The sequence below is a fragment of the Octodon degus genome, unplaced genomic scaffold, assembly GCF_000260255.1.
Source record: "Octodon degus isolate 3935 unplaced genomic scaffold, OctDeg1.0 scaffold00013, whole genome shotgun sequence".
Classification (NCBI taxonomy): Eukaryota; Metazoa; Chordata; class Mammalia; order Rodentia; family Octodontidae; genus Octodon; species Octodon degus.
The window spans coordinates 18,829,811-18,843,195 of NW_004524589.1; the positions used below are offsets into that span (position 1 = coordinate 18,829,811).

The following is a 13,385-nucleotide window of genomic DNA, read 5'->3' on the forward strand; positions in this document are numbered from 1 at the left end:
AAAAAAAAAAAAAACCTGGAGTTTTTCCTTTGTCCTTGTGAGTTGTTTGGGCTTTAGACTCTAGTTTTGAATATTTATGATAAATGTTATCTTGGTCAGTTTTGAATGCTGTAACAAAATACCTGACACTAAGTAATACATAAATAAAATAAGTTTATTTCGCTCAAAGAAATAATGACTGAAAAATCTCAACCACATGGTACTATTGAGAGCCTTCTTGTGTATGTGACAGCATAATGGGTGACATCACATGGCAGAAATAGATACTTTTTAAAAAGGGAGAAAGACAAAGTCACAAGGTGAGACAAGACCTAAGAGACCACAGAAAGGCTGGGCACGATCTTTTATAACAGCTAATTTTTGACCTAATCACAACTCTGAGACCTAACTCCTTTATAGTAGTTGTCCATTTCACACATTAACCACCTTTCTGAAAGGCTCTATGAGTTTTGTTGGAGACAGACCACATTCAAACTATAGCAGATGTCAAGGTTTAATGGCTGATTGCTGTTACTCTGTTTATAGTAGAATAAATTGACAACAGGAATAAAGCATTAGATGGATGGTTGGGCATATAACCTTTAAATAACTTTCTAATTCTGCCTTTTTATAATTCTAAAATAAAATGGTTTGAAGAAAATGTCCCAGCCTTAGTAGAACATAAAGTGTTTTCTGGCTACTAACATGATTGAAAATAAAATATGAACCAGTTTGTTTGTGGTACTGGAGAATGAAGCCAGGGCCTTTGCCTTGAGCTACATCCTCAGCCCTTTTATATTTTTTTTGAGACAGGGGTCTTACTGAGTTGTCTAGGCTGGGCTCAAACTTGTGATCCTCCTGCCTCAGCCCCAAAAGTTATGGGTTTATGGGCATATTCCTTTTTTTTTTTTTTTTTCTTTATGTATTTGGTACAGGGTCTATAGGGCCTCACTATGTAGATTGGACTCGTAATGATCCTCCTGTTTTTCAGCCTCCCAGATGTTGGGATTACAGGCATGCGCCACCATGCCTAGTCTCAGTTTCCTTCTTAATGCACCCTGGGAGCGGGGCTGGCACAGTATGCCTGGGATTGAACCCTGGCTGCTGTGCTCTGCCTAAACAGGCATTTTAATCCGTTGAGCTATCTGGCTGGCCCCTTATAGGCATATTCTAACCCTGCATAGCTAGAGTAAGTAATTCAAAATACATACAAATTTAAGTCTCTTTGACCAGCTATCTCGACTAGCATGTCTTTTATACATGTAGAAGAAACTGTGGTCAAGATAAATTACATTTTAACTCATATGCATTCCCTCCTAAATATCTATAGTGCTGTTTAGAGAAGCAATTTGTTTGCTCCAGAATTGTATTGAGAATTTAGTTGAAACTGTTGACTTGTACTAAAAATGTTTTTCCTTACAAAGGTGCGCCAACCTGTCATATGCATCAACAACCATGTGTTTTGTTCTATTTGTATTGATTTGTGGTTGAAGAACAATAGCCAGTGTCCAGCTTGCAGAGTCCCCATCACGCCTGAAAACCCTTGCAAAGAGATCATCGGTAAGGGTCTACTTTATATACACAGAAATAGATTTGAAACAGTTTCAAATGTATATTTTGAGGGAGACTTAAATTGACAGGTTTTAATGTTGTCATTTGGCCAACAGTATACTGAGTGAATTAATAATTTGTATAATGTATATGTGGAGTACTGAGAAGGAGAAAGCATTATGAGCAGTGCCTAGTGAACCTTACATTCCAGGAGAGCCTGCACATGCAGGGAGGAGGGGATGGTAAACAGAAAGCGTAGAGAAGCTCACCTAAAACAAAAGCTTCATGAAATAGGCTTTAAATTGGACATTTAAGGATGAGTAAAATTTTAACTAGTAAAAGTTAGGGCTACTATGTCATATAATGAGAATAGAATAATTAAGATTTAGATAGACGAAAATGCAGAGCATTTTTGTGGGAATGATCAGTAGTCTAGTTTGGGTCTGACTACTGAAATAATACTGAAAAGATAAATTGTGACCTTACTGTAGAGGACCTTGAATGACAACTAAGTCAGGGACTTACTATGTGGGTGGAAACAAGGATGAAGAACAAGGGAGGGGTGCGACCCATTGTGTTCTTTGAGCATATTACTTGTAGTGATATATAGAGTGCATTGTACAAGAGAGACAGAATGTGGATGAGTCAGAGGAGACTTTGCCCAGGTGAGGGAGAATGTGAGTCTGAATTATGGGTTTAAAAAGAAAAAAAAGAATTCAGTGCCACATTGATGCAGGTAAGAGGGATGAAACTTGAATGAGTGTACTTACTGTGGCAGTACATATTCCAAAATCAGAACAGTACTGAGATTAGCAAGGCCCCCACATAAGAATGACACTCAAATTCATGAAACATTCTATATTTTTATGCAAGACATTGAAACTTGGCCCATATATTCATCATGTGCAAGCTAAAATCAAAATGGATGTAAGATCTAAATATTAAAATAGAAACATTTACTCTGCTAGAAGATAGTCTAAACTCTTGAAGACATAAGCATGGACAAGGACTTTCTGAACAAAAACCTGATTAAATAAGAACTATTGTAAGAATCAACAGATGATTATATCAAATTAAAAAGCTTTCTCACAACAAAGAAAACAACCAGCAGAATGAAAGAGAAACAGCCTACAGAATGTGAAAAACATTTTGTCATCTAGACCTCAAACAGAGGACTTGATATCCAGAAAGTATAAAGAACTAAAAAAATTTAAAGACCCCAAATTAAAAAAAAAAGATCCAATTAAAAATGGGCAACTGAAATGAATAGGTACTTCTCAGAGGAAGTATAGATGACTAGTAAATTCATGAAAAAATGCTCAAAAGTGCTGGCCATTAAAGGCAAATTAAAACAATACTCAAATTCCATCTTACTGCAGAAAGTATTGCTATCATCAAGAAATCAAATTAGGAAAAAAAGATCTCTTCTACATTGTTAATGGAAATGTAAACTGAATTTAAATGTAAACTGGTATAACTAATATGGAAATCAGTATGGACATTTTTCAAATAACAGACTAGAAATTCCCTTTAACCCAGCTATTCGCTAAGAACTAAAGACATCATATGACAGTAGTACATGCATCACCATGTTTATAGTACCACATTTCATAATAGCTAAGTCTTGGAAGTGGCCTGTGTGACCAAGAACAGATGGATAGATGAAGAAGATGTGGTATTAGCACACAATGGAGTATATTCTATCCAGAAGAATAAATTTGAGTCACTTGTAGGAAAATGGATATATCTTGCTACCATTAATGTTAAATAAATTAGAAACCTAAATTATAATAAGTTAAAGAGCAGGTAGAAAAAAAAAGAGCAGGTAGATCGTAGGAAACAGGAAGATAGATTTTCTTTACAAATGAGGAACAGTCGGTCAAGAGATGGAGAAGGGAAATTCAAATGAATTGTGTAATGTATATGTTCCAACTCCCCACAGTGAATGTAATTGTTATCTACTGCAAACATTTACTAATACAACTTTTTAAAAACTTAGAAGATCTTTGAGAAAGAACATATTTAAAGAGGCTTTGTAGTGTTTGATTTTATTCTTCTCATATAGATTATTCTATTTTTTAAAATTATTTTTCCTGTTGCTGTGCTGAAGATCAAACTCAGGACCTGGTGCATGTTTGGCAAGTGCTCTACCACTGACCTACATCTCCAACCCATGTTGTTTCTTTCAGATTGCAACAATTTAGGCAGTGCATGATTTTGCTTTAGGAAACACTGAAAGTGAATCTATAATTAGTCATATGTAGGAAGCTCTTAGAAAACTTAAGTTTGTGTAATAGTCACAAATTAGGGAAAATTACCTTAAACAAGATTTTCACAATGAAAATATATAGGGAGATGTATGCTAGAAAGAATAACCAGTGAGAATTTAGAAATCAAAGATTAGAAGGAAGTTGGCTTCAAGATTTCTCCCTTTGCTACCTGGGTAAAAGCTAATGGAGAGGTCTATTCTACATTACGATCTATTTTGCTTTATGCTGCATTGTCCTCTGGGAGAAGATAGAAGGGACAGAAAGGGGGTAGTATTATATGAATAAGACAGGGAAGGGTGCCTAAATTTGGAACCCTCTCCCTTGATGACCAGCCCACTCCTAGACTCTTCCTGACTACATTTTTATTTACCAAACTTAACAAGGGAGTCAGATCTACTTGACTTATTTCTTTAACTCAGCTTTTCTTCACAACTCTTCTTTTTGCCTTTATTCAATCTTAATTTTTTTGTTCGCGTGTGGGTTTGTTTTTTCAGTTCTAGAGACTGAACCCAGGACTTTGCACATCCCAGGCAATTGTTGTGCCACTGGGTTACATGCACAGCTCCATGTCTTAAGTTACATTTCATAAACTCTCAAATAAGATAGTTTATCTATTCTGAAAGAGAGCAACCGAAGACTGCTTTTGGATATCAAGATAAGAAAGTAACCTCAGCATAAGTGAAGAGCTCTCAGAAAACTTTATAGTTAGTGTATTTTTGACAAGTTATAAGATACAGTTAATTTTATAACCATAGTTCATTGTAAGTAGGTTATTAGAGAGTACAGTTTACTTTTTAAAGTTGTGTTACCCATAACTGGCAATTTTTGACTATTCGATTATGATTATTTATGCACACACATATATGTGTTCTTTATGTAGTCTGTTGGCTAAATAAAAATATAGTGATTTGGTTTTATTATTTAACAGTCATCTAATTTTCAGACTTGCAGTAGTCCAAATACAGTAATATTTGGCTATTTCCTCCATTGAGCTTGCTATGTAAGAGCTATAGTAAGTAAACATTATATTTAACTGAAAGTATTTCTTGTGGTGTTAATAAGGACTTCTTCTCAGGGTGAGGATGGAAGAAAAGCCTAGATGGTAGTCTCAAATGTGTATGTGAGGGAAAGTATAGATAGTAAGGTAGAAAACCACATAAAGCAGAAAACGGTTCATTTTTCTTCTGCCCAAATCACAACAAAAATTAGGATCTGTTATTTATTTTTCCTATAGGAGGAGCAAGTGAAAGTGAACCTATGCTAAGCCACACAGTCAGGAAGCACCTTCGGAAAACTAGACTTGAGTTACTCCATAAAGAATATGAGGTAAACAATCCTTAATGTTTAAAATGATGTCAGCAAGGAGATAGAGGTAACAGTGAACTACCTCAGTTCCCAGGCTTCTTAAACACCCAATGAATCTTTAGTTTGAATTCAATTTTTAAAGTGTCTTATGTGATAGTTTTTCTTTTTTTCCATTTTTATTTTAAATAGAGGGGGAAAAAAAAAAAAAAACCTCTTTCTTTTTTTCCTTCAATTACCAGGGAAGGAGATGCTAGCATACCAAAGGACAGCAATAGATGGAAGCATTTTTTTTTCATTTTTCAATTTAAAATTTGTGCCTCTATGTGTAGTTTTATATTTGTTTCTTTAAGAAGCTAAAAGATTATTGAAAACTGACCTGTGATAGTCACTCTGACCCCACACTTACTATTTGTTTTAGCCATAAACTCACTGATGAGTAAAAGCCTAATTCTTATAAGGTAAATTTGCATTATTATGTCACTATCAGCACTGCAATTTTGGTAAAAAAAAATACTGTTTCCTATTTCCTGTCTAAAAGTGAGTGAGCAAGCTTATTTGCCCTGATGGTGGAATTTTCCAAATAACTTCATGCTAATTAAATATACTTTTAAATAGTAGACATTAAGTCCAGTTATCATTTTGACTAAAGAGAGTATTTTTTAATCTCCTCTTTATATGTAAAATACCTTTAAGTTAAACTATGTACATAGAAACTACCCTCAGCTGCCTCAGAGTTATTTTTGATTGTAGTGGGGCATAGAAGATTGAATAAATATTTATTCATATATGTGTTTTCCACATATATGCAAACAAAACACCATGTTTATATTTGTTAATATATTAATGTAAAGAAAGCAATTTGCCTTATAAAACCACTTAACTTGGAAATGTAATATAATTTAAAATATATCACTATGATAAAAAGAACTCTAATATATATCCGTACATACTTAGTATTTGTTACACTTAGGTACTACTCAGATTAATCCTCTGAGAGATCACTGGCTGGCTTAGTCTGTTTTCTGCTGCTAATCCCATACCTGAGACTAATATTTATTTGGCTTATGCTTCTGAGGCTGAGAAGTCCAACCACAGGGCACTGGTATCTGGCCATGGCTTTATGCTGCATTGTCCTCTGGGAGAAGATAGAAGGGACAGAAAGGGGGTAGTATTATATGAATAAGACAGGGAAGGGTGCCTAAATTTGGAACCCTCTCCCTTGATGACCAGCCCACTCCTAGACCAATAGCCTTATTCCATTTGCAAAGGCAGAGCCATAGTAGAAACTCTTATGAGTTTTACCTTTTAATACTGTTACAATGGCAGTTGGGAGAAGACATTCAAATTATAGTGCTGGCAAATTGAGTTACTTGGAGTTCATTTTCTAATAAGAGAGTTTTTTGGTTTTTTGGGGTTTTTTTTTGTTTTTGTTTTGTATTTTAGGGAAGGGTCTACAGGGTGTTAAGGTCTCACTGCTAGATTGGACTCCATTAAAACCTCCTAAGAGCTGGGATTACAGGCCCGTGTGACCATGTCCAGTCTCAGTGGCTGTCTCAGCGTGCCCCGGTAGTAGGGATACTGATGCCCCAGCCCCTATGCCTGCTTGTAAGTGCTTTAATCCGCTCAGCTATTTGGCTGGCCCTCTATCAAGAAAATTTTTAACAACTTAATGTGACATGTTTATAGATGCATAAATGAAATCACAGAAAAATTGTAACCCAAATTTCAGTGATTGCATTTAAGGCAATAAGCAGTAAGCTGGGTGTGGGGACTCATTCCTATAATGCCAACATTGGGGAGTTTAGGGCAGAAGGATCACCACAAGGTCACAGCTAGCCTGTGATACATAGTGAGTTTAAGGCCAGCCTAAACTATAAAGTAAGACCCTGTCTCAAAAAATCTATATAAGGGCTAGGGATATATCTCAGTGGCATAAGCGCCTGCTTGGCAATACAAGGTCCTGAGTTCAAACTCCAGTACAAAAAAAAAAAAAAAAACAACAAATCTTCATAAATAAAATAAGCGGTTTCAGAGTGAGAAACCCAATACATATAGTACTTATAATGCTAATTGAAGAAGAATCTAGAGAAGTTAAAAGTTAAGTATAGGTATTTTGGTAAGAAAACTGGGAAGATATTTGACTTGACTTCTACTTCAAATATAGTGAAAAATACAAAAACAGAACAATCAGTCATCTTGATCAGTGTGGAACTTGTAATTTACCTCAGTAAAACAAACACGACTCACATTTTTCCTCTAAAAATGGAATCTACTTCCCTGTTGATTTTTATTTTATTTTTTGGATGATACCTTAAATAGAATATAAGGTTTGACATTTTTAAACAAAAACTAAAAGTGAAAGCATAAATGTCAGTTTTTATTAGAAACAATACATTTTGAAACTTTAAGTTGTATATTATTTTCTCCCTACCAAACTATTATGATGGGTAAAGAATCTATGTACATAGAGACATTTGATTGTCACATTAAAAAACACAGTGGCTTCAGCTTTTAGCATAGATGTGTGTTTAGTGTCTGTCTGCCTAATAACTGTGTCATACTTTTTCAGGATGAAATAGATTGTTTGCAGAAAGAAGTAGACGAGCTTAAAAGTAAAAATCTCAGCTTGGAGTCACAGATCAAGACTATTCTGGATCCTTTAACCTTGATGCAAGGCAGCCAGAATGAAGATAAACTTCTGATTGCAGATAATCCAAGTAAAATTGACCCAGAAACTGTATCAGAATGGAAGAAGAAACTCAGAACAGCTAATGAAATTTATGAGAAAGTAAAAGATGATGTTGATAAATTAAAAGAAGTAAGTTATAATGGTTTCGAAAAATATATTACGGTTGTTTTAACAATTCTTTTTTTAAAGTTTTTAAAATTCTTTAATACAGAATACAGTTTTTAGAAAAGATCAAAAATGATACAGAATTTCAAAACAAGATGATAGGAAATCAGCAATGGTTATTATATTTAATACTGTTGTCTTCAAAGTAGCTGTTCAGATTGTCAGGTAGAAACAAGCCAAATTGTTTAAGAAAAAAAAATTAAACACTAACTGTTCCTTTCAATAAGCCAATAGAAATTAGTACTAAAGTTATCCTAGCTATCCTTTTTTTTTTTTTTTTTTTTCCTTTTTTCCTTTCCCTCATCCCAGTTGTTCTTTCCTTTTGAGCAATTTTCCTTTCACAATATCTATTGTACCTTCCACATTTTGGTTATTCTTTCAGTTTCTTACGCTAGGGAGACAGTGTGATGTTTAAACACATCCATCTGATTATTTCACTAATGAGTATGGTCTCTAGTTATATCTATTTACCTATAAAAGCTTTGTTTATCTTTCTGTATAGCTCAGTAATACTCTCTTTTATAAAAATACCACATCTTTTTATCTATTCTTCAGTTGATGGGCCTCAGAAAGAATGTTTATCATCAAGGACTCAACCAATAACAAATGCTGGCAAGGCTATGAGGAAAAAAGAACCTTTTTCCACTGTTGGTGACAGTGTAGACTGGCACAACCACTGTGGAAATCAGTGTGGAGATTCCTCAACAAACTAGAACTAGAGTTCCCATTTGACCCATCTATTTCCCCTTCTAATATTTTTCAAGAAGAATTGAAAACATCATACCACAGTGGTATATGTGCACCCATGTTTATAGCAGTACAATTTGTCATTGCTAAATTTTGGAAACAGCCTAAATACTGTAGGCATCTTCAGAGGTATAAATAGCTATACTATGTTGATTCCTCATTAGATGATTTGTGAGTGAAGGATAGAATTCCTGGATGTGCATTTGTGTGCAGTAGGAAAATGTTTTTCATGAAATATCGTTAGCTGCCAAGGAATACCAGGTGGTTCCATTTGTGACTATAATTTGAGATTCTAATGCTTCCATATGAGATTGCATCTTCTAGAAGAGTAACATCAATTTAAAGAGTGTGCTTCTATTTCCCCCTCTTTGTGGTTAGCCTTATTTTTTAAACCTTATATCAGTGGCTGCCTGGTTTTCATAAAAACAAACAGCCATTTCCCTACTTAGAAATGGAAAAGTTTTGACTATATATTTTGTAATGCTACCCGTCTCAGATTAATGGATAGTGAAAGGCTTGATGACTAATTCTAAGAGTTGTCAACAAATTGCTTTAGACTAAGACTACTCTATGCAAAAGATTATTGTGACTTATGAAGCTTATTCATATTTTTCCCCAATTTCCCATCTATATAGCAAAATAGAACATAAGTAAACATGATAAACTTCTATAATTTTTCCAGCGTAGAAGATCAGAATCATGCCTTCAGCGTGGGTGGCAGTAATCAGGTGCTCCAGTGCTTGCTTTTTTTTTTTTTTTTTTTTTTTCTTTTTGAGACAGAGTCGCGATATATAATTCAACTGACCTTAAGCTCACTTTGTAGCCCAGCTTGGTCTCAAACTCAGTGATCCTCCTGCCTCAGCCTCTGAAGTGCTGGGATTACAGTCGTGAACCACCACGCCCAGCTTCTAGTGCTTTCTTGACCAAAGACCAACCTTTGCTTAATTTCAGGTTTATCTGTACTGGATTCTGGTTGTACTGAACAGAGATGATTTTGCAGTACTCTGGTCTACATCTACCCTATATGGAGTTCCTAAAATAATGGGTTTTGTACTGAATTACCAAACCCTGTACCTTAAGATCATTAATAAGATCCATATGATATTTTAAAGAAGTGTCACTGTATATGGGCTCTCATTCCTCATTGAGGGAAGGGTCTGGAACTTGGTGTTAGGCATCTTCCATATACAAAATAGATGCTGTGAAAAAAAAAAATTGAAAAGTGACCTTAAGCTCATTTTGTAGCCCATGCTGGTCTAGAACTCACAGTGATCCTCCTGTCTCACCTTTGTAAGAGCAAAGGAAGAAAACAGTGTTTTCAGAGGAAGTAAAAGAAACTACAGACATGATTGCACCTACTTTGTTATAAGTTGGGTAGAAATGTAGTTTCTTCATGTATTATGACCAACTTTAGTATTTTAGGTTAGAAGAAAAAAATCATTATGAGGAATGACATAAAATATTAGTGTTTATCAGTCTGTAATTTTTCCTTTAACTTCTATAGCTCTTCTTGAGCCATCTGTAAGCTTTATATGGTTCCTTACACAGTTAGCTACATTTTTGGTAAAGAATGCTTCTTAGAACATGAAGTTTTGTTTGGAAAATACTCTGGGCTCCTAAGGGTAGTATGGGAAATTATTTAAAATAAAAGTACACAACACACAAATCATTATATAGTTATCCTGAGTGTGCAGGATAATTTAGGATGATAACCACTGATATTAGATACTAGGAATAGGCTATAAACCAGAACATTAATGAATAAGAAAACCTGAACTGCAGAAACAAAACTGAAATGTAAAGAGTTTAAAAAATACTATGCTATAAATCAAATATAGGGGGAGTATAAAAGAATAAGAATAAAGTATTACTTAGGAAGAGTAAAATAGACTTTAGTATTTCCTGGACTAGGTGAATTAGAAGTGTCACGAGGCCAGTTTCATTAGCTCATCAGTGTTAGAACAGCATTACTCTCTTAGTGCAGCGACTAGTGAGCAAAACTCTACTCTTTGCAACATTTGTTCCTGGAATTCTCCTGAACTTGAAAATATTTCTAATAATTGAGGAACTAGCCAACCTATAATGTGAAGCATTAAGTCACAAGACTGCCGAAGAGCTCTTTAAACATGGGGTAGTGGTACAGTATGGGTGGGAGTAGGGAAGAAAAATCAAATGAGTTTCTAATTTAAGCTTGTCATCATCAGAAAGCATTCACTAAGTGCCTCCCTTATGCTTGAAAGCTTAATTCACTATGTATATATGAGGAAGTAAATGGCTTTCCTTATATCTTCAGAGGAGCAGTAATGTTGTTTATTGGTCACTTACAGAATTAACCCTTCACACTCACGGTTGGTGTGCATCCATAAAGTTGAATCCATACCTGAGCGCAAAAGAATGTTCTTTGCTTTATTTTTCTCATGATTATCCTGGTGCATTTGTATGTAGGCGGGTAACAGAGTAATTTCCAGATCTTCTGAAAGTTAGTCAAAAGCCAAAAGCTTTGGTTCAAGTTTTGAAATGGGTTTTTAAGGCTTTTTGGTTTAAAGTTTTTCTTTTCTTTTTTTTTTTTTTTTCATGGTAGCTCTTGTGACTCCTTAACTTTGAATGTAAATATCCAAATCAAATAATTTCTTTTGCCCTATGAATTGAGTTTGGTTGACAGTCTTGAGAGTTTTATTTTTGTTTGAAATATACAAATGCAGTGACAAGAAAACTTTAAAAAACAGCTTTTAAGAAGACTACTTTAAGACAACATTTTTAGGCTTCCATAATTAGTATTGAGCCACTGTGTTTCTAATAAGTAGTACCTTATTTGGTAACTTGTAGATATTACATAATTCAAGAAAATAAAATCATAATTTTTTATTTAACTCAAGGAAGAATCCATGAAGTTTATTAGAAAATACTGAGCCAGTTTTAACGTTCCTAGAAGTTGTGAGCATGAGAATTGGGAAAGCTTTTTTGAAGGAAGAACGCTAACAGTTTTATTATACTAAATTTATCACTGCAGTTTTTAGATAGCAACCAAGAAATCAACCTCATAGGCCAAGAATTAATTATTCAACATTAGTGTGCAAATAGTGCTATGTGTTATAATGTTACCTTTCTCACAATATTCATTTATGGAAGAAAGGAAGAAAGAACACTTACATTTGCCATTTGTAGTGTTGCCTTAATGACTTAGCTAGTTCCCTAACATAGGATTATTTCCTTGAACAGAATATTTTTAAAGTGCTTGGGGAACATGGATTAAAAATGCTTAGTTATGTTTACAGTTTCATGTGTTATTCCCAGTGGTAATCGTAAGTTTCTGAAAACGATGTTCTAGCATTTAGTTTTCTGATATTGCTCTAAAAAATACAGTTGGCTCATGTCATAATTTTTACAAGGCATTTTTTTGTTTTAGCTCATGCTTAATTATATTCAACTCCTTTCTTTAGGCAAATAAAAAATTGAAATTGGAAAATGGTGGCCTGGTGAGAGAGAATTTACGACTGAAGGCTGAAGTTGATAACAGATCACCCCAGAAGTATGTATTTTCCTCACAGAGCAGTGTTTCAGACTAGGCTGTTGTGATTGCACATGATTTTCTTGTAAGCACATAGACTGGCTTGCCTCTAAAAGTCTACTGCATACTTTGTGTATTAGTAAAATTTTTGTCTCTGTTAAGGCTAAATTTGAATTCTTCTCTTGTTTGATTGCTGAGTGGTTCATTTTATGTTAGTGTTCACTTAGTTTTACATAAAACTGTTTAATAGTACTGACAAATAGTGAGATTATAGCAAAGCCATTCATCTGTTTTCTGAGATAATCCTAGTAATAATTAGTGTTCATATAGTGTATGCTCTTTACCAGTACAACAGTACATAATGTAGAATTATTATTACTCTATAGATCGTGAGATGAAAACAAGAGATTAAATTAATTTATCTGAATCTGTACAGCTAGTAAATGATAGAAAAGGCATTAGAGCTCAAGTAGTCCATCCCTGGAGTCTGTGCTGTCAACTATTACAAGAACAAGACTATCTGAAATGAGAATTAAAGCATTGCTCTTTGAATTTTGGGATGATTTGAAACTATACAGTTAAGGCAATTCTTGCTCTTTGATAGAAGTTTTCATTGTGTATAAGATTACAAATGTTGATCTGTTTAACAGTTTATGTGTTTCAAGTTGTAAAAGTTAACAGTTAAAGATGGTGGACTGGGGAGATAGCTCAGTAAAATAAGTGCACAAGGGCCTGAATTCAATCCCCAGTTCAAAAAAAAAAAACAGAGTTAAAGATGGTAAAGAGATAAAATCTGTTTTGGTCCAGGCAGGAGACAAATTTGTCGCCTTTCCCCAAGGTCTGGGAGCCTCTTGGAGAGATAGCATATCCAAATTCTATTCTCTCTTCTCATTCAACCACTAGATTTCATTTCTATTTTAAAAATTCAAGGCAGGGCTAAGCAAACAATGAAAATTTATCCTACCAGAAATACGATAAAATCTTGTCAATTGAAGAAGAGAAGTTGCCCTCAGCAGAATTGAATGTGGTATGAAGACATGGTAGAAGTAAACCATAATTATCCAAAGCAGAGATTGCTTACCAGTAAAGAAAGAAGAATAGCTTTTAACTTTAAATAATTCTTTCCACTGGGTTTTCCAGCCCTCTTTTTCTTTCCTTTCAGATAATATTC

General features: G+C 34.4%; 1 protein-coding gene and 1 non-coding gene across 4 annotated transcripts in view; both read left to right on the forward strand.

Annotated features, from left to right (window-relative positions):
* Positions 1-13,385, forward strand: part of Rnf219 (ring finger protein 219) — a 46,274-nt gene that overhangs the window by 13,968 nt on the left and 18,921 nt on the right. The window contains exons 2-5 of one of the 3 annotated variants that reach the window (XM_004626273.2): positions 1,404-1,539; positions 5,035-5,126; positions 7,675-7,923; positions 12,147-12,235. In XM_004626273.2, the coding sequence (XP_004626330.1) occupies positions 1,404-1,539; positions 5,035-5,126; positions 7,675-7,923; positions 12,147-12,235 (566 nt within the window). Of the gene's footprint in view, positions 1-1,403; positions 1,540-5,034; positions 5,127-7,674; positions 7,924-12,146; positions 12,236-13,385 lie in introns of those variants that run through there. The other 2 variants (XM_023709665.1, XM_023709664.1) reach the window with 2 other exon arrangements.
* On the forward strand, positions 2,293-2,396 carry LOC111815276. The gene has a single exon (XR_002819997.1). It is a non-coding gene; the product is annotated as a U6 spliceosomal RNA (small nuclear RNA).